We start from the raw sequence: 23,175 nt of genomic DNA on the forward strand, positions 1-23,175 counted from the left end.
CAGGCTGTTCTCGCAGGCTCAGGTGTGTGCCGTGTGCATGCCTTCAATCTGACTCACAATATTTCTCTATCGTCAGACCCCGTCTCTCTACACTCGGTACAATTAAAGCAGAAATGGACAAAATAAGCTGTAAGACTATAGCCTAGCTGTTCCCTGAAAAACACACCAATCCTCTGCTTTCTCTCTACCACACACTCTTCCACACCATCTCATATCCTTACCTTCTTCTCTCTGATGACCAGGCCTCCCCTCCACAGTTCCCTGTGGTCGATAGAGCTGTCTAGGTCAGTCGGCTCAACAAGACTGGCACCCAGGTAGGACGCTGCTTTCTGCCACCTGGACACAAAAAGGCCAAGAGGGTCACTCAATGACCCACATAGGATCTGAGCCAACTTCTATCCCTTCAGCCCTAATTCAAATCCCACCCCCATTTTGACAGACAGGTAGGAATGACTGCACACACAGCAGACAGACAGGTAGGAATGACTGCACACACAGCAGACAGACAGGTAGGAATGACTGCACACACAGCAGCAATAACAAGTTCACAGGATTTAGTGCTGCTATCACTCATGCCTTAAACTCAAGAGAGGGCTTCTGTAGAAATCCTGCAGTGTTGGTATGTCATTATAAATGAAAACCGCAATACCACAGCGCTCATTAACAAAAAGAAAATGTATGTTTATTTGCTTGTCTGTTTTTAATCATGACTGTAATTCAACAACTGCTCATAATGTTTACTTTAATTGTGGCTCTTCAGTTCCCCCTGGTGGTAAAAAGATGATCTGGACTGGGTGATGGTGCTGTCGGCTTTGTTTCAAGTTTATTTACCACTTAACATCCATTGTTTAATTAAACATTGTTTAATTAAACAATGGATGCTTTGCTCCCAATTAGGCTGCCTTAACGCCATTTTTAAAGGTTCTGCCTAGACGCCTATTTCAAAATAAATGCCGCTAGATGCACCGAACCTCATGTCTTTCTCTGAGTTACTTCTGAAGACAAATGGGCGTTTTTCGCAGTAGCTATTTTGTGTCTCAAAGGTAGGAAGAAACACAGGTGCAACAAAACATTAATGAGGGCTTCCAACTTCCAATCCATTTAGGTGCTGCAGTGCCGGGACACTCATTAATAGTTTGCTTGCACCTTTGTTACTTCCTGCCTTTGAGACACAAAATGCCTGCTGTGAAAAAAGCCCATTGACAGATTAAAGAAAACAACTCCCTGTTGCACAGAGAGAAGTGACTGAGTAATGAAATGTTCTCCTCCTATTTTCCCCAGCCCAATAACTGCTATTTAAATTACAGTTTAACTGTCTCATCTGATTCCACATCTAAAGACCCTCTCATTTCCCAACAGATGGCAAAGTGAAGAGTTTAATTAAGCAGATACAAGAAATCCTGTAGTGCAAATTTGTAAACAAAAACAAAACAAATCATTCTGCTCAGTGGTCAATCTGAAATCTGAATAAACTTCCCAATGTGCACTTCTTATGGTGGTTTTGACAGATTATTATTATCCATTCAAGTGTGAATTAAAGTGTGTGTGTGTGTGTGTGTGTGTGTGTGTGTGTGTGTGTGTGTGTGTGTGTGTGTGTGTGTGTGTGTGTGTGTGTGTGTGTGTGTGTGTGTGTGTGTGTGTGTGTGTGTGTGTGTGTGTGTGTGTGAGTGAGCCTGCCCTGCATTGGTTGAAGTTTATTTATCATTAGCATGTTGTGCAATGCCAATGAAAGGACGGATAAGCATTTTTGACTCCTCACCTGGTGGCATGTTGTGTGGCTATAGTGACCTTAGCAGTGTGCCAGCAGGCCATGTGTTTGATCCTCACCTGGTGGCATGTTGTGTGGCTATAGTGACCTTAGCAGTGTGCCAGTAGGCCATGTGTTTGATCCTCACCTGTTGGCATGTTGTGTGGCTATAGTGACCTTAGCAGTGTGCCAGTAGGCCATGTGTTTGATCCTCACCTGTTGGCATGTTGTGTGGCTATAGTGACCTTAGCAGTGTGCCAGTAGGCCATGTGTTTGATCCTCACCTGTTGGCATGCTGTGTGGCTATAGTGACCTTAGCAGTGTGCCAGCAGGCCATGTGTTTGATCCTCACCTGTTGGCATGTTGTGTGGCTATAGTGACCTTAGCAGTGTGCCAGCAGGCCATGTGTTTGATCCTCACCTGTTGGCATGTTGTGTGGCTATAGTGACCTTAGCAGTGTGCCAGCAGGCCATGTGTTTGATCCTAACCTGTTGGCATGTTGTGTGGCTATAGTGACCTTAGCAGTGTGCCAGCAGGCCATGTGTTTGATCCTCACCTGTTGGCATGCTGTGTGGCTATAGTGACCTTAGCAGTGTGCCAGCAGGCCATGTGTTTGATCCTCACCTGTTGGCATGTTGTGTGGCTATAGTGACCTTAGCAGCGTGCCAGCAGGCCATGTGTTTGATCCTCACCTGGTGGCATGTTGTGTGGCTATAGTGACCTTAGCAGTGTGCCAGCAGGCCATGTGTTTGATCCTCACCTGTTGGCATGTTGTGTGGCTATAGTGACCTTAGCAGCGTGCCAGCAGGCCATGTGTTTGAGGGCTCCCAGCAGAGGCAGCAGGTCCTTCAGAGCTGGGGACTGCTCAGCATTGGCCAACACCAGCACATCCAGCAGGGCTTTACCTGGGGACAAAAATAGGGTCACTGAACCAAATTGGTCACTTTGGGTACCTGCATTCCATATAACTTTTAAATCTTAGTCTTGAAGGATGGCTTTACCGATAATCAATAGGGGTGGGAATCACTGATGCCCCACGATACGATATTATCACGATACTTAAGTCACGATCCGATAGTATTGCGATATGCTAGTATTGCGATATATTGAGTATTGCGATATTGCGATATATTGTGATTTATTACCTTTTTTCAACCGCAAATGATGTCATAAAGGAAAAAACTTTGTCAACATGTGTTTTATCCAATCAGATAAAGTTTCCAGTCTGTTCATCTCACTTCAATCATTTTTATTGGAGCAAAATGGGATTGTGAAGCAGACAGACTGACCAACACTGTCATAAAAACTTGTCATAAATGTTGCATGCACTTGACATTTTGTATAATAAAATATCACGATACTTGGCATTCGATACGATACGATATATTGCCCACAAAATATCACGATACTATGCTGTATCCATTTTTTCCCCCACCCCTAATAATCAACCCACTTTGTATCATATATAATCTCAGTAATATAAGCACATGGGCAGTGTTTACCTTCTCTCTGTATTTTCTGAGAAAAATCCTCCTGCAGAAAGTCTGCTGCTGCCAGCTGCAAGTCATTAAAGGAACACTCCGCCCATTTTCAACCAGCTTTGTATCATTAGAACATCAGTAGTATATCAGAAAACTGTAAACGGTTTTGAAGTCTGTCATTTAATTTGACAGTTATTGAGTGTTAAAGTGTGGACCAGTGACATCACTGGTCCACACTAACTCAAATTAATAACTCATTAACTCAAATCAACTCTCAATAACTGTCAAACTAGATGAATGATGAATAGTTTGACAGGCGGTGGGAGGATTTAGTGATGTCACTGGTCCACACTTTAACACTCAATAACTGTCAACTTAAATGACAGACTTCAAAACCGTTTACAGTTTTCTGATATACTACTGATGTTCTAATGATACAAAGATGGTTGAAAATGGGCGGAGTGTTCCTTTAAGGCTAGTTAAGGCTCTCCATGCATTGGATGTGCGCATACTTAAAAAATAAAAATAAACAATAACAGCCGCCCTCGGAGCAGATTCCGCGTCTCGAGCAGAACTTCCGCAGCTCCGTTGTGACGTAAAATGCGTCACAATGGAGCGCTTTGCCAGAGGAGGAAATGGGAGATCTCCATGAGGAAAACAGAGAGAGAATGTATTAAACACTGCCCATGTGCTTATACAGTATTACCAAGATTATTAATTATACAAAGTCGGTTGATTATCAGTAAAGCCAGTCGTGTAGTGGAGGGTAGACGCAGGTAGACGGCGTCTACTACGAATTTGCGTCTACTCACTTCTTCTAAAATCATATTTATTATCCACAGAACACTTCACCACTCATGTACATATTGTATTTATTATTTACTCGATTTGATTGCACTTGCAACTTTGTGATTGTCTTTAGTTATCCTCCTACTTCTTATCTCTGTATATTGATGTGACCGCTACGCTGCATACAGACACTAAGACAAATTCCTCGTATGTAACTTGCATACTGTGGCAATAAAAGTGATTCTGATTCTGATTCTGATTCTAAATCTCCCTTGATGTGCATCCATTCAAGTTTTTTCTCTTTTCTGCCTAAAGTCTCTGCCGGGTAGTCGGGCAGATTGAGATTCCGCCAGGAAACGTTGCATTACGACCGCGAGGCGAGGCGGACACCGGAGCTGCATGCTCGCAGGCTGTCTAGTGAACGCCTGTGTCCACCAGAGGCATCCCCGAAGCGGCTCTCCGCTCTGCTCCACTAAACAAATTGGCCTGTGTATTTTCGCTTCTCTCTTTGAGTTGCGTCAAGCATATGGTCAGTCTATGGTCAAGCAGCACTGAGCAGATCGAGCTGGACAGGAATTCACGAGAATAATGAAATAAAACATCCTGTCGATTTTCTAAATAAAACCTGTTACTGTATGTCAAGAGAGAAACAGTCACACATTGGGAGGGGCGGGGGTAGGGGGCAATTTAGCCTGCTTTCTATAATAATGCATCCCTCAATTACTTGAATAGGATGAATCAGCGTGACGTCACTGCCACCCAAAAATGTGTAACCCCGCGGCAGTTTGTACCAAACAAACGTTAATATCTCAAAAAGTATACATCACATCGCTTATATTTTGACATTCTGAGTGAGAGCAGAATTAGTTCAAGAGTTTGATGTATAATATATGCATGTCATGTCTCGTGTTAAAGTTGTGTGAACTGTTGCAGTTTTTTTATTGTAAACACGGTCAGCCGGCTAGAGTCACACGCTCAAACTCAGGTTCCATTGCCGTTGCCACCCAGTAACGCGGTTTGTTTACCACAATGCAGCTCGGCTGATCCCTCGTATGCTTCCATTATTTTGGCAGCTACTTGGTTTCAAATTAACGTGAGTTGGTTTGAAATTTGTGTATCAATGAACTAAATTCAGAAATGTTCAGGTTATGGTAGCCTAATTGTTCTCATTGTTACATTGTAGCCTATAATTCAATCAAAATGTTTTTTTTGTAGACACCAATGACTGCCCAGCAAATGTAGTTTAAACTAGTACGTATATATATATATATATATATATATATATATATATATATATATATATATATATATATATGTTGGCACGATGGACGATGGTATCGACCCCCCCATCGACCTCTGAGCCTTCTACATCGATCATCGTGATTAATTATCTCTTTGAATTAAAATTGTGCCGTTTTAATAATAAAAAAGGCCAAGTCCACTTACCGTGACGCGCAGGCGACATTAAACATGTTCAGTTCAGAGAAGCCTCCCCTCCCCCTCCTCCTCTGCTCTACTGCTTCTCTGAACTGGGTGCGCTTGTTTAATGTCACCTGGGGCGTCCCCCGCGCGTGAGAAGTCGGTTGTGTTGTGAAAACTTTTTAAGACAAAGAAGAAACTTCACATTCTTTCCTGTTTTCAACCCAAAGTGAGTACAAGTCTTCAACTGTGAATTTAACTCACCTGTTTCCAAAGTGAAAGTTGGAGTCGCTCCATAGATACAGCAGTTGTAGCCCCAACGCGAGACTCATCAGTCATTTCTCCTCAACTCTCTCATTAGGTTCAAAAGCCCACGCGAATCTAACGTTATACCAGACAGTAATTCAGTCAGTTTTCTGCCAGCTAGTTAAATTCAACACACACACGTTGTTGGTGAGGATCTGTAACGTTAACGTTATTTGTTTTGCGCCCTTCAAATTGCTGGTAGTGACAGCCCCACTGCTTCAGTCGCCTGGCTCTGTGCTGTTAGCACAGTGGCTACTAATGGCCCATTTCCACTGCTGGTATCAGTGCGGCCCCACCCAGTTCGTCTCGCTGTGGACCCGGTACCATACAGTGAAAACACTGTGAAACACAGTGAAAACACTGCAGACGACTGATTGGTCAGGCAGAATCGTGTTTACTGTATCTACTGTCAATGCTGGATACCAGTTTAGTGGGGCTTACCTTCTCTTCTGTTATTTCCATCAGTCTTTTGTGTTGCTGCTTTCGGCTCTGGTGAAATAAAATCGATCTCCTTGCTCAGCTTTAACATGACGGTGGTTTTCAATTGTTTTGAGAGAGAAAAAGTCCACTCCCCGGGAAGCCCTTTGTAATTGTGTGCTACGTCCGATCCGCTAGGCCGGAGGCGGGGGTTTAGTGAAGCCGCGGTCTTGCCTGGTGAGTTGCTGCCGGGGTAGTGGGCTGGCTTCCCTTCTCCCCGTAGCTCCCGTCCCCCGCGCAGTGCATGCATTGGGTTTGAGTAACGACAAAGTGATATATATCCATTCTCCTGGCCGATTGTCACATTTGCCCATGTACACTGTAGGTCATTTAGAGGCACCAGTATTTCATAACCAGTTTAAAAGTTCTGTGTATGGATTTAATTTTAACGTTATACGTTATAGGCTACTTTGGCTATGGTGGGAGGACAGATATGCGGTCGCTATGACGACCAGGTGTGGGCGGAGGCGAGTAAACTTGCTATGGAAACAGAGTCTATATCAAGTAGAGACAAGTAAGACCAGGTTGAGTAGAGCTGTACTGTGCTGTTATATGTGGTGGAAATGAGCCATAATAGTAGCCTATCCAAGCCCGCTGGTCTGTTGTGAACGCATTGCAGCGGCATAGCCAAATGGCATTACAGCACCGCAGCGACTTAATAAATAATTAATTATTCCCCCACCACCGTCAATGACGATGCCATCGTCCATCACGATGGTTCACTGTGGAACCATCACGATGGCTATTTGATTGACATCGCACAACCCTAATATATATATATATATATATATATATATACAGTATATACACCACTGGGTAAAGCCGTCCTTTACCAACAGAATAGAAACCCATTTCCAATAATATAATTCCAATCCAACAATAAAACGTAGATTCCCCTAGGAAACAGAACTTCCTCCTGTGGCCCAGGAGCAACTTTTCAAGAAGTAATATAGTCTGTTCTTTGTTCTATGCTGGCTCCTGTTCACCTGCACAAATAATGTTAGAGGTTGACTGCTCCTCAACTCCTGTGGAAGTGTGTGCAAAAAAATCTCCAAAGTGAAATCCTCACTTCAGGAGGCAGCCTCACTAAAAAGCTGTGCCTAAGTGAAAGTATCCAATCTGCCCAGTGGAGAGAACATATTTTTTGGAAGTGTAGTAGACCACCTTTTTTTTTAAAGGGCTACAGCAGGCAGATTTTCAAAACATTACTTTAAATTGGACGGGATCCTTACCACAGAGCTGACGTTTTTGGCTACAGGTAGGTGGTTTTAAGTCCTCGTCTTCTGCAGGTTTTGGCCGAGACAAACCTCCCATCGTTTGGTGTCAGAAAAATATAATGTAACTCCTTGCTGCACAGTCACACGCATACCTTTTTTACATCAAAGGTCCCACTAGTACATAATGTTTTTGTTACCCAGGAAAGTAACAGGGGGTAGCAGCAGCAGCATCGCCCTTTAAACTTTTATATCGCACTCTCAACCCGCGTTTCTCCACCGCTGCGGGCTGTCCCTTCCCCCTCCCTTTTCCCTTCTTCTCTCACGCCACTGTGTCAGGCCACCCAAAACAAAATGGAAACTTCCAGGTAAAAATTTCAAACTAATGTCATTTAAACAAGTAAACAGCCTGACTGATGCACATTGGAGGAGAAAAAGGTGTTTCAACAAACGAAGCAGCAAACATTGTATCAAAAATACTCGTTGTGATGTTAAGATTAGATTACATAAAATGGCTGTAAAGCATGACTCAAAATGTTTAACGTTACAACGAGGGTTTTATTTTTCAAAGAGCTAAAGCGGACGACCTACTTACATTCTGGCTGACTTGATGCTGTCTGCGCCTGGGCTGTGGGGTGCACTCGTGCATGAGAGTTGCTTTTTTTTTCTCTGCATATTCCGTCAATGTAAAATAATTAACCGTTAAGAAAGTCGAATTTCAAGCCGAGTTGGGGTCGGAACTTACAGATGAGTTTTGGGATGCAGCTGTTGATAGGATACATTCATCAACATCATGTGCACGCCTCGGGCTTATACAGTTTAAGGTCCTGCACCGTACCCACTTTAGCAAGGTCGAGATATATCCGAATGTTGACAACAGATGTGACCGCTGCAACAACACTCCTGCCGACTTGTCTCATATGTTTTATTTCTGTCCCAAACTAAGTAATTTTTGGACCTCTGTTTTTAGAACCATGTCAGACATTTTAGGAAAGGATTTGCAACCCTGTACCTTCATCTCACTATTTGGAGCTCCAGAAGACCACACTACTCTAACCGTTAAACAAGCTGATATTGTGGCCTATGCATCACTATTGGCTCGTCACAGAATACTGTTAGACTGGAAGTCCCCTAAGCCACCATCATCCACTGTTTGGCTTAGAGACCTTGTCTTTTTTCTTAACACATTCACTGCCAGCCGTTTTTTTTTTACTGTAGGTAGCTTCTGCCAAAGGTTTTTTTTGAGGATTCTGGCTCATCTTTCAAGACCCGAGGATTCTTTTCTGCTAAGATTTTGTGAACACAAAATATCTCAAAAGAACTAATAGAATGTGTGCTTTCTCTGTCTAAAAGAGTTAGTTTGTAGAGTTAGTAGTTATGTAGGCATTAGCACTTGAATACAGCATGGTTTCAGCGTCTGAAAATTTAAGCTGAGATAAATAGCTTTTTGTGAAATTCGATAGAACAGTCACTTTAACCATTCATTTTTGGCATCAGTAAGACGTCAGACATCTAAACAATAGTTTTGAACAGTAATTTCCTCCATAACAGCAGGAAACCCCCCTCTCCTTCAAACTCCTCCCTCCGTGTGTGTTCTTCTTGGCTGCAGCGGGCGTGTCACAAGCGAGTTTCTGCTGCTGCTGCTGCTGCTCCTGTCTGCTGGCGGCCGCTGGGCGAGTCTGGATGGGCTCGCTCGTTTCTTGGGGTTTCGGTTGAGAGCTTTGATGAAGCTTTTGCGATTCTGGTCTTATTTATGCTGCGTGTTTCAAAGTGTGTTGCACCCATAATCTATTATGCAAATTTGCAATCCCCCACCGCCAGCAACCAGCGCGAAAGCGAAAGCGTTTTCGCCAATCCATTTTACAGTATGAGAATGGTTTCATCGCGCGTTCCCCTGCAGTTTTGGCTCGGCTTTTTCTAGTCTGGAGAGCACTGTCGCCACTTAGTGGGTCGGTGGAATGGGTTGTACACGTTCGGTGGCTCCAATATTTTCATAGGAGATGTAAAAGGGTTAAATCAACGTCCGACCGTCAAAAAAAAAAAAAAAAAAAATTTTGACGAGTTGACTCGTCATTGGCAGTCAACCGTTGGTTTCTGCTTGACGAGTCAACTCGTCAATGGCAGTGAACGTGTTAAGCTTGAAAAAATGTAATTCACCCTCAGGGGCTCCGTAGCCCGTTTCTATAAGAAATGGCAATGCCTGATAGACTACTTTATTGACCTTCAAACACTCCCCCCGGAATGAGAAAATAACTTAGTGCTAGGATTTTCTTAGTATTATTATGGCTAAGTCTTTTCCCCCTTTTATTTTATTTGTATTTATTTTTCTTATCCTTTGCTATGGTGTGTATATATGTATGCATACACTTTGCTGTTGTGATTTATTGATGTGCTTTACTTTGCTGTTCGGAATCAGAATTTAATGTACACTCGCTGAACCTGTATAAGTCAGGTTTTTCAAGGTAGGGTGGGAGGGAATGGGTGGGTCGGAGGGAAGGGGCATCTGTTGTCAAAAAAGAAAATCTGAAGTAAATAATTAATGTTGACTGTTCATGTTTGCCATGTTTGTCCTTCAATAAAAATCATTGAAAAAAAAAGAAAGAAAGTCGAATTTCAGGCTGTGGCAATCACTGAATCTCATTGACTCACGCTGGAAAAGGGGCGACAACTCAGGAGGACGAGAAGCAGGGTCGGAAACTCATGGGTTGGACCACCGCCAAGATTTATAGCAGAGCCGCCGCGTAAAAACCCACCTCACTTGCAGGGTTGCTCTATGGGCTAAACGGCCCGGCTTGGAAACTTTTAGACTCAACAAAATGCCACTAGTTTGTGGATATTAGTGGGATTTTTGGCCAGTCTAAAAGGGGTTTCACACATACAGTCTAAAATTAAACAGCTAGCAATAATTTGAGCTAGGGATGTTAAGTTTGAAGAAAGCCAAACACAATTCAATGTTTTGCAACACAATATACTGACATCCATTATGCATCAAAATGTTCCAAGAAATGAGTGGAGAGTTATAGAGGGGTCGACTGTACCTGGAGCTGGTAGTTTGTCCGACAGCAGGTGTAGACCCTCCGCTGCCTCCTCCAACAGCCTGTTAGAGAAAGACATGCAACTGATCAGAGGGACCTGGAGGGCGAATGGCCCAAATGACATATTAGGACATTCATTCTGTGTGACAAATTGATGTCCTCCTAATGTGTATCACAATAAGCTTCTTGATAGCTACAGTATAAATAAGCAAATAGACTCAAAATCACTCAACTGATGTCAATATTTGTGTAAAAAGCTGTCAGATTAAATATCAGAATCAGATACTTTTATTTGCCAAGTATGGTGTGTATGGAACTATCTTAGTCTGTCTAACACATTAGAAGGCACTAAACAGACATAACACATACATACACACATCTCCAACACATACTTGGAAAGGCATCTAGAAACAAAACACAAGCACAGAACCACATAGATACAGTATAGCAAATTACGGAAAATACCACTGTCCACTCACTCTGTCAGTGTTGGCTGGTCATCCGGTTGGTCCTGTGCCTCCTGGTCACTCAGAGAACTAAGACATGACTCCAAAGCATTCGGCCTCTCCTCCTCACTGTCAGTCTTCTGAAGACCCACCCCCAGCTCCTCCCAATCTGAGCTGCAAAACTAACATGAAAACAGCTGATATTATAGACTCAGGTTATAAAACATTAGACTGGACCACCTTACAAATAATAACTCACTTTTGCCCAGTCTTTGTCTGAACTGTCTCTATATACTGTATACTAAAAAATAATCATACTCAAACATGTCTCTTAAAATTGCAAATTCCCTTTATCATTCAAGTGAACTGAAAATGAAAATGAAAATGCTATATGTGTACATACGTATAATATACATAATATAATGTACATATGTATACTTGTATATACGTTGTATATACAAGCTCCAGCTGTAAATTTGAGAACATGAAAAGCCAATAACGCATCTGGAGATTCTGCTTCTGCTTTAAAGTTTCTAGGAAGCACAAATACAGTCCATTCTTAGGAGAACTACGCTACTGAAAAGTATAGCACTGAAGAGCAATATCTGGTGTGTATGTTAGGGTGGAAACACACTAAAGGATTTTTTTTTTTTTTTTTTTTTTTACTCTTATACTAAAGCGTAGGAGGTTACACCTCACCCTCTGTGAAATCTAGCAGGGAGAGTATATAGAGTACCACAGGGATAACAAGGTTACACCTCACCCTCTGTGAAATCTAGCAGGGAGAGTATATCCACCTTATTTTTGGCGGCCATTTTGCCTTACGTTAACTATGGGTTCTATTTCCGGTGTAACCAATTTAGATAACCCCCCAGCCCCCGAAAAAAAAACGTCTATGAGGATTTTACCCTTTTACAGCAGAGCCATTCTGCTCTACAGCCGTGTCGTTCGGGTGCTGGGATAACGTAATGCATTGTGGGTAGTCGGCTACTAACTGTGGCTAATTTAGCGGCTAGCTAGCTATGTTACATGGCAGTAAAACGCCACCAAATTGATTTAACTTTTAACCATTTCGAGTAACACACATTTCGAGTTTCCATACGGACCTCCAGCGTTGGTTAGTTGTTTATAACGTGACTATATTTATAACTTTTATAACGGACTCCAGCTTCCGGTTTATAATTCGGGTCTGCAGCCAGAGTATAACAAAGGAAATGGCAAGCGGCAACAATGAGTCACGTTAAACCGGACCTTGTACCCACGATTCTTTTTTACAGTGGGGCATTCAAAAATAAGGTGGATAGAGTACCACAGGGATAACAAGGTTACACCTCACCCTCTGTGAAATGTAGCAGGGAGAGTATATAGAGTACCACAGGGATAACAAGGTTACACCTCACCCTCTGTGAAATCTAGCAGGGAGAGTATATAGAGTACCACAGGGATAACCTAGGCCAACCCAAGTCACTGCACTTCCACTTTCCTCATCTGAAAGTCAATGGGATTTTGGTATGGGGATTTTGGTTAAATGCCTGAAATAAGGTATGTGGTTAACAAAAGTTTATGAAATGGTGAACTTCGTGTTCAGCAAAATCATCTCCACAATGAGGGCCACTTTTATGACATGAAGCGTTTTCTGAAAATCGCGATTTTACTCTCCTCTAGTCTATCTTTCTGGACACTGTTGAATCTTGCTTTTACTGAATGATTTGGGGATTGTGCGTCCAATTTATGAACAGAGGCACAAAGTTGTAGCAGTTTGCTGTAGGTACTTGGATAGGTACTTGTATCTGTGATCATGGCCTTAACTAATCTCTTGAATATCTTACCTGTGCTGTTCTGTGACAAGCCTGGACAGCAAAGTACCACCTCTGAACTGATGGGCTGCCACTGAGAGAACAAGCTGGGGGAAAGGAATAAGGGTTATAGAGTTATTAATGTGTACTAAAATTCTGGATGGAACACGGGGGCTCGAACCTACGACCCTCGTGTTGGTAGGCAGGGAATCTACCGCTGCACTACGAGCTAAAATGTTAAGTGCAGACTGGTGATACGGTCTCATTTTTGGAAAATGAATGGTTACACAATAGCCCTGAAAGACAAACGGCAGTTTATGTATTAGTTTACCCTTGGGCTCACAGAGCCCTCTTTCCTTACACTCTCAAAACTTGTGGAAATCTGTATCGGGCATTAAACTCACCTTATTTCTGCATTCTGAAGGTTTTGGGAGGGTCAGATGGAGCAACCTTAACATCGGAATCCTAGTTGCTTCAAAAAGTGAGCAGTCATTGTTTTAAAAGACAACATTTGATGAGAATCGGCTAGTTGTCTGGGACCTGACACCCGATGCACAAGCACTGCCATCATTTCCTCTTCTACCGACATTTTAGCCACAGCCCCTGAACGCGTGATAGCAAAGATAGTCAGAAAGATGGCAGATGTGTAGTGACACTAGGACTGTGAAAAATTTAAAACCGGTTCGATATTGCTCTTCACACCGAATCTAACCGGTATACCGAAGTTTGCCACTAGGTGTCGCACTTTGAGCAGTGGTTCCCAGTTTAGGCATAAATGACTGTAGTGCGACTCCAGTCCACTTGGTGGCAATAATGCACCTCTAAGATGGTTTGCCAACCACCAATAACTAAAGAAGAAGAAGAAGAAGAAAAACGAGCTGTTTTGTTTATTAACTCATTGAGTGCCAATGACGACTATAGTCGTCAATTTCGATAGTAACGTAGAGTGCCAATGACGACTAAAGTCGTCAATTGCGTTTTTTGATGGTGGGACGTGGATCAAAGCCAGATCCATCTCCTGTAAAATTTTGGGGCATGTTGAATGTGTATAACCTATTTTACCGACCCATTAGGTGGCGACAGTGCTCTCCAGATTAGAGAAAGTTGAGTAAAAAACAGAGAAGAAGTCGTTATGGAAACGGAAACGGCATCGGTATGCATTGATATGCATGAAGCATAACGTTAGCTGTGCCTGTGAACAGCAGTCAATCTGCTGCCACAATTGAGCCCCTCCGTGTCCGCTGCGATAGCCCCTCCATATGATTTAGTTGCCGACACCAGCGTCTTTCTGAAAAGTTACATTATTCTCAGCTGGGAGCCGGCGACACGCTGTGAAAAAGCGGGGTGCAGCGCACTTTTCAGTGCAGAGCAAACGCAGAGCAAACGCAGCAGAGTCACCAGAGACACTCCCACGGAGGAGGAGGGGGGTGGGGCACGCAGGACAGCATACAACCATTGACAGTAAACACAGACCCAGACAGCAGGCTCGATGGACAGAGACAGGCAAACAAGCTAGAATATCTGATGCCCACCAGCAGTAAATCAAGACCAGCAAGAAGGTGCAGGGTCTGCGCACGCAGGTGCCAGCGCTGCTGGTTGCAGCTAAAAAATATTATTTGGCCAAACAAAATTCCTTTGTTTTCACTGTTTTATTGAAGGAAATTATTTTTGAGGTGTCATTACATCAGAAAATATTATCTTCAGAGTCAGTGATGTGCTTGAAATGCTTCATTTCACAAAAGGCTGAATATCTCAGCTTCTAAATTGAAACGTGTGTTTTTGCTGAAATCCACCTATCTTCTCCGGCTGATAACTAAAGAACGGAAAATGATATCAATAAACTTTTTTTTGCTGATGATAGCAGAGAGTCTCCTCATTCTTTGTGCGTGTTCGGTGTTTACATAGTAATATCACACAATATTCTGTGGGCCTCGAGAAATCACTGAAAACGCTCTGAAACTCTGGCACTGGGAGCGTCCGTTCTCCAAAAGTGGCTGGCACGTTAAATGACGTCTGTGAGATATTTAAGCAATATCACACGAGAGGGAGTGCGGTTGTTGGCTAATATCGGCACTGCTGTGATTCGGTCGTAGGCACGAGGCTGCAGGCCGAGTGCCGAAGATAATCACAGCAGTGCCGATATTAGACAACAACAGCACAACCTCGAGTGTGATATTGCTTTTATACAACAGTTCTATTAAACAAAGCTGATTAAAAAAATGACAAAAAGCTGAGGAAATATATGATTTCTCTATTTATTCCTCCGCCAACAAAAATAGTTCCCTCAGCTTTCTGCTTTGCCAAAAATGTAGCCTAATCAGCCTAATTAACTGCAGGCTGTCTACTTTACTACTGTCTACTCTACAGCTGTGAAGCATTTTGTTGATTAGGGCGGCTGTGAAGCGGAGTGATCTACACACAGTGAAGCGCCAGTTGATTATCATGAAATATTGGCACTGGTAGGATCCCTCTTGTCCAATCAAATTGCCCGGCCGGAACTAACTGTTGTATGAAGTGTAATGAATGAATGATCATACTTGACCACATGTCCATCAGCGCAAAGTTATGGCCCTCAAAGATCAAAATTTTAATCACGTTTTTCTCAGTTTGTTGTATGATGCAAACTTTAGAGAAATACTTTTAACCTGGTGGCTAGGCTACAGTTCAGGCATAGCAAGTAGCAACTTTGGATAATTACCTGGGGATCGTATGGACAACTCAACTCAGTGCGCTGAGTATTTTGGAGCATACACGTATTTCACCGTCACAAACACACGTTATGATCGCACAGTGAAACGTTGAGTTTAGTTCTAACACGTTATAATTGACAATGTGACAAACCCACTTTTATTACATAACGTATTGTGGTGGCTACTTGTAGCTCGTGAGCTCAGCTGACAGCAGGAGTCAAACAGACATGCGTTTCACGAACACACAACGTTATGATTGCACAGTGAAACGTTGAGTTTAGTTCTAACATTATCAATGACAAACCCACTTTTATTACATAATGTTAGATGTGGAACATCCAGGTGGCTACTTGTAGCTCGTGAGCTCAGCTGACAGCAGGAGTCAAACAGACATGCGTTTCACGAACACACAACGTTATGATTGCACGGTGAAACATTGAGTTTAGTTCTAACATTATCAATGACAAACCCACTTTTATTACATGATGTTAGATGTGGAACACGTTCTCATTGACAAACCCACTTTTATTACATAATGTTAGATGTGGAACATCCAGGTGGCTACTTGTAGCTCAGCTACAGGAGTGAGACACACATGCGTTTCACGAACACAAACAACTTTATGATCGCACAGTGAAACGTGTTTAGAACACCTTATCACAACAAAACAACAAGTGGGACCAATAAACAGCTTCTCGCTGTGTAATGTACATCAGCAGCCTCTCTCTGTCTGAGTTACCCGTGTCTGTCTGTGTGTTAGGCCAGCGTTAGGTAGAAATGGGACAGTAGGATTAGAGAAATAAATTGTCGGTTTGGCTGGTTAATGTCAAATCAAACCGGTTTAAGCTCGTACACCGGACCGGACCGTCAAAACCAGAAATCGACCCATGCCTAAGTGACACATTGCTCAAATGGCCAACAACCTTTCAAAAGGAGGCCCAAAAGCGTACAATCAGTGAGACTTTTAACATGCACTAGCCCAGAACCTCTAAATGAGTTTGTCCAACAGTATCACCAAATGATGGCAGTGCGTCGGGTGTCCGGTCAGAGACAACTAGCCGATTCTCGTCAAACTTTGTCTTTTACTTTTACTTTACTTTTTGAAGCAACTTAGGATTCCCATATGTAAAGGGATATGCCAACATTTTGGGGCTTTAGGCCATTTGTCATATCATATTGTCTATAATATGTCAAAACTAGAATGTACATGGTTTTATTTTCGATCTGCATGCCCTACAAAGAGCAGTACAGCCATTGCTGCTACTTAGCTAGCGCTACAATAGTCTCGCTGGCCAGCCTCCTCTCCCTTCCGTCCGAGGAGTCTGGCACCGCAGGTCTCCATAGTGGGATTGCGAGGGGTGGCGCTTAGCGGCAGTGCCCTTGGAAAATAGTTTCAAACAATCCAACTTGCCGTTTTCAGCGTGTAGCAACGACCTAGCGTGTAGGTTTCTGCTTGCTAGCTAGTTAGCATTGTTGTTTTCACTGAGGCGGCAGGGCACTATTTACAGCCACACACACGGAGGAGGGAGAGGAAGCCGCTCTGATTAACATGGTCGGAGCCAATGACCGAGCTTCTTAAGCGGGGAGCGGAAATCCGGCAGCGTCTGAAATCGACGCTTCCAATGGGAGAGCAGAGTAGAGCAGGGGAGGGTTTATCCCAGTTATGGAGACCTGTGGCGCCAGACTCCTCGGACGGAAGGGAGAGGAGGCTGGCCAGCGAGACTAGCGCTACAATGGTGGTGCCTACTCCGTTCAGTTGCCAGAAATACAAATTGCAACAGCACCACAAACACTCGCATGCACATGTTGTGACTCGTGTACTCACCACGCAATGAAATAATAATCCATAGTCGCATGAAACGGTCATTTTCGTAGTAAATCCACACACCGAGAACTAAACGAGTAACTAAACTAACAAGAGGATAACCAAAGTTACTTCCTCGTTTGCCATGAGGCGCATGCGCTGTGTGCAGTGCGCATGCAAATGCGATGTACTGATGATCCCTTCATGTACATGTGAGTGTTTGTGGTGCTGTTGCAATGTGTATTTGGGGTGACTTAACGGGAGTAGGCAGCTGTACCGGTCACCACCATTGTATCGCTAGCTAATTAGCAGCGATGGCTGTAGCGCTCTTTGTAGGGCACGCACATTGAAAATAATAATAATAGATGGGGCTTATATAGCGCTTTTCCGTAGCTCAAAGATGCTTTACAGTAGGCTACACAAAAACTAAACACTGGGGGGGGGTGACGTTAGTGAACATATAACGACAGAGATAACACTAAACACTGAGTACTATGTGGGGGGGGGCGGTAGTGGTGAGACAAGACAGTAGACAGAGACAGCACACAAGCAAGGATGGGGGGAGGGAGCAGATGGACTAAGAGAAGGCGGTGGAAAAGAGATGGGTTTTGAGGCGGGAGTGGAAGACTGTGAGGGACTCTGAGGTTCTGATTTCTTGGGGAAGGGCGTTCCAGAGTCTGGGAGCTGCCCGAGAGAATAAAACCATGTACATTTTAGTTTTGATATAGACAATATGACAAATAGACTAAACTCCCAAAATGTTGGCGTATCCCTTTAAGGTTGTTTCATCTGACCATACCGAAACCTTCAGAATGCAGAAATCAGGTGAGTTTAACCCAGATACAGATTTCCACAAGTTTTGAGACTGTAAGGAAAGAGGCCGCTTCGCCCAGAGTAGTCATCAGATGGAGCTGTCAGAAGCACCTGAGGGTAAGCAGTCAGACAAGCTTACCTGGTAACACTGAGACCCCGCCTCTTGCTGATTCCTGACTTGAGATGTCCTGAAGTCTGTTATACAGCTGCTTCACTGGCTCCACAGCTGTGATCAATGATAACTGAGCTGTCAGACTTCATCACAGTTATTCAGAGATCTCTGCTGCTTGCTGCTATACAATATTAAAATAGATAAACCTGACAATCTTGTCACAGAAATGCGCACAGTAAGTTGTGCCAATAACTTCTTTAACGTTATCCTTTCAGGTCCTGTCAACTGCTAACTCCTGAACTCTCATTCTCTCATTCACTCTCTGTGTGTGTGCGTGTGTGTGTGAATACGTTGTTTTGCAAGTATTTAACGTTAAGGGGGTTAGGTGTGTAGGTGACCACTCTCAGACGTGTTTTATTGTAATTACGATCACACTATGCTAGGAATCGTGACGCTTGTGAGAGCAATGCGTTAACGTTAGCCTTAGCTAGCAACGTTAGCATTAGCACTATGTCACTTTCTAAGAGGAATGGCACTTACATTTAAAATCATCCGGCAGGTCATCTTCCGTTTGGCAAAAAGACACAACGAACACGTACCGGTCCATCTGTTGCAATCATTAGTACAACATAAAAACAGCTAGGAATAAAATTAGTTGTAGAGTCTGCGACACTATCAAAACAGTTTTGTCTTTTCGCGCAGTTAGTTCTTCTTCTGTAGATTGAATTAATCAGCGGGTGTCATGATCATCCACGACAATGTGCGTCACCGCCACCTAGTGGCTGGAGAGAGGGTTCTAATGGTATCTATCCTCACAAACACACTCACAAATGTATTGTATTGTTGCCCCCAGGAAAGAGCACTTCAACACTTGTCGCTGCAGGAGAGGCACTTCTTACCCATTTCCCCCATCCAGATGTCCCCAGCTCATCTGGGGATTCCTTCATAATATGAACCATTGAATAATTTTTATTAGGATGCTATTTTTAGTTCAGATAAATGCTGTGACCCAATTTCTCTCTGCATGCTTACCAAAAAGAAGCTGCAGATCGTTACTTTCTATCAAGTTCCCTCTCAACTCATTTTCTTCTCAATGTCTTTCCCTCTTTCACTCCTTCCACCTTCTCCCCTATCCATCCCTCCCTTTCCCACATCCTCCTCTATTTTCCTTCTACCCTTGCTTTCTTTCCCTCCCTCTGTGAATATATTAACAATTAATGCACTTATTGGAAGTTCCATACATGTATCTTTGCATGAAATGTAAATGACACTGCTGAACCTTGCTCATATCTTCCAACTTTTCCCTTTGTTTCCTAGTTTCTTCCTTCTATAAGCATGATGCTTAATTAATTTATAATTTCCATACATTTGCTTAAATATTAGGTGCATTCCTAGGCTAAATCCATGTGTACAGTATGTTGGTCCTGGCATGTTAAACACACATACAGTAAATCATCTGTGTGTTGAAAAGCAGCAACATGAGTTGAATAAAGAACAGAAAGCATCAGTAAAGTTCTGCATAAACGTTTAAGTCCATAGTCTATAAATCATTAATGTTCAAACCAAAAGAAGAGGAACACGTGTCCAACATTGTGTCTTGCCCCGATGGTGTGTGATGGAAGATTAAAAAACAAAAACAACAAAAAAGTGTTTAGGAAGCCAGTAGTAAGATTGTACACAACAAAGATGTTATCACTAGCAGACATCAGTCCAGGTACCTGTTAGCCTAGGTAAACCCAGCCCCCACGTGACCTGCTCTCAGACCTGTTCTCAGTCACTATGTGACTACGCTAGTGACTGGGAACTGAGAGAGCAGGTCACGTGGGGGCTGGGTTTACCTAGGCTAGGTACCTGTATCCAAGACGAATGTAAATGTAAGAGTAAATCGTAAATCTACACTGTAAAGGTGGACAGACGGTATGACAACAGTAGAGCTACAAACAGAGGAGTACGTGACAAACTGTGTCATCAGTTTGTCTGTTTAGAGCAGGGTTAGGAGCCCGAATCCCGCTATCTTGGCTCAATTGTTGAGTGTCTATGGGATGGGGGAATCACATTTTTCCAAGCCTGGTCTGAAGGGAGGCCCACAGTCTCAGACTTTGAAAAACCCCTGATGTAGACTCATACTGATTTGCTGAGGTGCATGCAAATTCAGGGTGAATCCCCCTCGTGTGTGGCTAGTGCAGGGGTTCCCAAACTTTTCCATGCCAAGGCACCCCAAATAGCATTAGCCTTTGGCCGCGGTCTCCTATTGCAGATGTCTTTAAAAACCCATTGACAATACTATTGAAAATGTCAAAAATCACATGCATACAACCTCAGAATATGTCCTTAATTGTATTAATGTAATAACCTAATAATTACATGTGTAGCTCAAATATTTTCTTTTCTGTTTTCCATTATAAACATTGTTGTTCTAGAGTCAGACTACTGTTTACCCAGGGGCAAATAAATAAATAAATGCCTTTTTAAAAAACAACTCAAAACTCACTTCTACAGACAGGCCTTTGGCAATCGATAATCAATTACTGCTTTTACTTTTAACTTGTCGTATCTGTTGTTTTATCCTATGCTTTTATTGTACCTCGCTGTTTTTTTAATCCATTGTCTTATTGCACTGTATTGCTTTTCTTGCCTTGTTTTTCTTAAACACTACATTAATACAATTACTATAGCTATGTGGTGGTGATGTTTGTTTACGGTATTCTTTATTTTCTGTCTGTTGAAGCCCTACACAGCCTACTATGTTAATGCTTCCTTGTATTGTCTGTATTGTTATCTACGAAGCAACAGTATATATGCCCATGACAAATTTCCCCCAGGGGGACAAATAAAGTAGAACATAATAACATAACATATAACTATCATTCTAATTTTAATGTTGGTTTTGTGTTTTGGTAATGACAATAAAGGACGGCTCACTGTAATCTTGTAAAATGTAATTACTTGCCAAACCTGCATGTGGAAAGATACAAAGGTGTTTTGCTCATTCAAATCGAACTCATTCTCTGTGCTTGACAGCAGTAATGATCAGAGGTGCTGCTTCATCATCACTGGGACTAAACAATGGATATATTTTCTCCTTGAAGTTGCAGCCAGTGAAAGAGTAGATCAGAGTCCCGGCTTCCACATCATAAAAGCACACCAGTCCCTCCTCATAATCTACAAACAGCCCAACCTTCTTGATCTTCTGTCTCAGAGAGAGGGGGACACTGGGATTATCTCGAGCCTTGAAGTCATTTCCATCTCTCAGCCATATAACCCAGTGCCCATCTTCTGGGCTGTATGTGATTTCTCCCTTCCTGTTGCTTGACTCTCTAACTACTCCTATATCCCAATCATCCCCTTTTACCTCAACCTCAAAGTAGAATCTCCCTGAAAAGAAACCTGGTTTTCCTAGGACATTGATATGTTCATCAAACCTCTCTGGGTTGTCGGGGAGTTTCTGAAGTGTGTCTCCACATCTCAGTTGTTTCCCATCATCAGACAGGATGAGTTCAGGGTGTGCTGTATCAGGGTCAAGGATAATATCCACTGCATACAGCTGCTGGAGCCTCCTCAGCCCAACATCTTCTGGCAGCTTCACCAGATCTTCAATATTCCCCTTTATGTGTTTAAGCAGAGTGGTCATCTCTTTAGTGAGTGTCTCCAGCTGAGCTGCAGCTCTTCTCACTGTCTCCACACACAGATGAGTGTGGACAGTGATGCCAGACCAGTTGTTGATGTGTGGAGAGGAGCAGCAGGATGGGAAGCTCTGGAGGAGGTGGAGGTGGTCTTCAGTGTGAGAGAGACGCTCCAGCTCAGTGCTTCTCCTCTGGAGCTCACTGATTTCCTGCTGCAGCTCTTCGATGAAGCCTTCAGCCTGTTTTTCTGCTGCTCTCTGCTTCTCTTCAATCACCTCAATCAGCTCAGCCTGGTTTCTTTGAATGGAGGCCACCAGAGCAGTGAAGACCTCAAGACTCTTAGCTATCTCTTCCTCTGTGTCTTTCTTGTTGAGCTGCATTGAAGCTTTCATCTCCTGAATCTTCCGTTGCCGTTCTTGTATCATCTCCTGTACTTCTGCCTTCTTCTTCCCCAGCTGAGCCTTCTTCTCTTCATACTCTTCCTCTAAAGGGACTGTATCATGAGTCTTATGTTCTTTACACATGACACAAACACATATCTGGTCAGTCCTGCAGAAAAGGTCTAAAAACTTGTAATGTTTCTTGCACATCCTGTCCTCCAGGTTCTCCACAGGATCGATCAGCTTGTGTCTCTTCCAGGCTGTGACCCTCTGATGAGGCTCTAGGTGAGTCTCACAATAAGAGGCCAAACACATCAGGCAGGACTTCAAGGCCTTGAGCTTGGTGCCAGAGCAGATGTCACAAGGAACCTCCACTGGCTTGGCAGCTTCTTGCTTGTGGCTTTCACAGCTGGCAGCTGTCACATCAACAGACTTCCTGAACTGAGCGGCCATTTCAGAAACCAAAGTATTGACAAAGAATTCTATGTTGGCAAAATACTTTTTACACATTGGACAACGGCATTGGTCATTGTTGTCCCAATATTTGGTGATACAGGCTTTACAGAAGTTGTGTCCGCATGGAATAGAGACAGGCTCAGTGAAAACATCCAGACAGATAGAGCACAGGAACTGCTCTTGAGACAGGAGACTGATGGCTGTTGTCATTTCTAGAGGAGAGGAGAGTCTTGTCATCCATGGTCATTGATGATCATTTCAATGCCTTTTCCAATCCTCACATATAGAAGATATTCAAAGCACAACTGATATACTGTATTACTTGAGAGTATATTTGGCTTATTAGAACCACTTTTGTGTTTGAAAATAAGCCATTTTCCCAGCATTACAGTAATCAGCAACAAAAATGGCAACCGCAATCAAATTCCAGATGCATTTTAGAAATAGTTTGTTTATTACTATAAACAGGTTGAGAACAAGAATGAGAATAAAATTTTACACCATCAGAAATCATGGATGTTGACGATGGTAACACTTCCAATTACAAAGACCTTATTCACTGCATTCTAAACTCATTTTAATGCTGT

At 43.0% G+C, this 23,175-nt stretch overlaps 2 protein-coding genes across 2 annotated transcripts in view; both read right to left on the bottom strand.

The window, feature by feature from the left end:
- The window catches only part of mtbp (MDM2 binding protein), a 108,782-nt gene extending 89,981 nt beyond the window's left edge, over window positions 1-18,801 (bottom strand). The window contains exons 1-7 of the mRNA XM_083634804.1: window positions 18,670-18,801; window positions 18,157-18,243; window positions 12,744-12,817; window positions 10,948-11,096; window positions 10,472-10,530; window positions 2,508-2,652; window positions 222-336 (exon numbers count right to left, since the gene is read on the bottom strand). Of these exons, the coding sequence (XP_083490930.1) occupies window positions 222-336; window positions 2,508-2,652; window positions 10,472-10,530; window positions 10,948-11,096; window positions 12,744-12,817; window positions 18,157-18,243; window positions 18,670-18,736 (696 nt within the window). The 5' untranslated portion in view covers window positions 18,737-18,801. The remainder of the gene's footprint in view (window positions 1-221; window positions 337-2,507; window positions 2,653-10,471; window positions 10,531-10,947; window positions 11,097-12,743; window positions 12,818-18,156; window positions 18,244-18,669) is intronic.
- A 2,329-nt stretch (window positions 18,802-21,130) lies between these two features.
- On the bottom strand, window positions 21,131-22,585 carry LOC310782270 (E3 ubiquitin-protein ligase TRIM21-like; the record flags this gene model as incomplete). The annotated part of the gene is made up of 2 exons (XM_083642947.1): window positions 21,131-21,883; window positions 22,028-22,585. The coding sequence occupies 2 exons, from the start codon at window positions 22,583-22,585 to the stop codon at window positions 21,131-21,133; spliced, it is 1,311 nt and encodes a 436-aa protein (XP_083499073.1).
- Window positions 22,586-23,175: the final 590 nt, after the last annotated feature.

The sequence above is a fragment of the Poromitra crassiceps genome (genome assembly GCF_964638095.1).
Source record: "Poromitra crassiceps genome assembly, chromosome: 1".
NCBI classification, from domain to species: Eukaryota; Metazoa; Chordata; class Actinopteri; order Beryciformes; family Melamphaidae; genus Poromitra; species Poromitra crassiceps.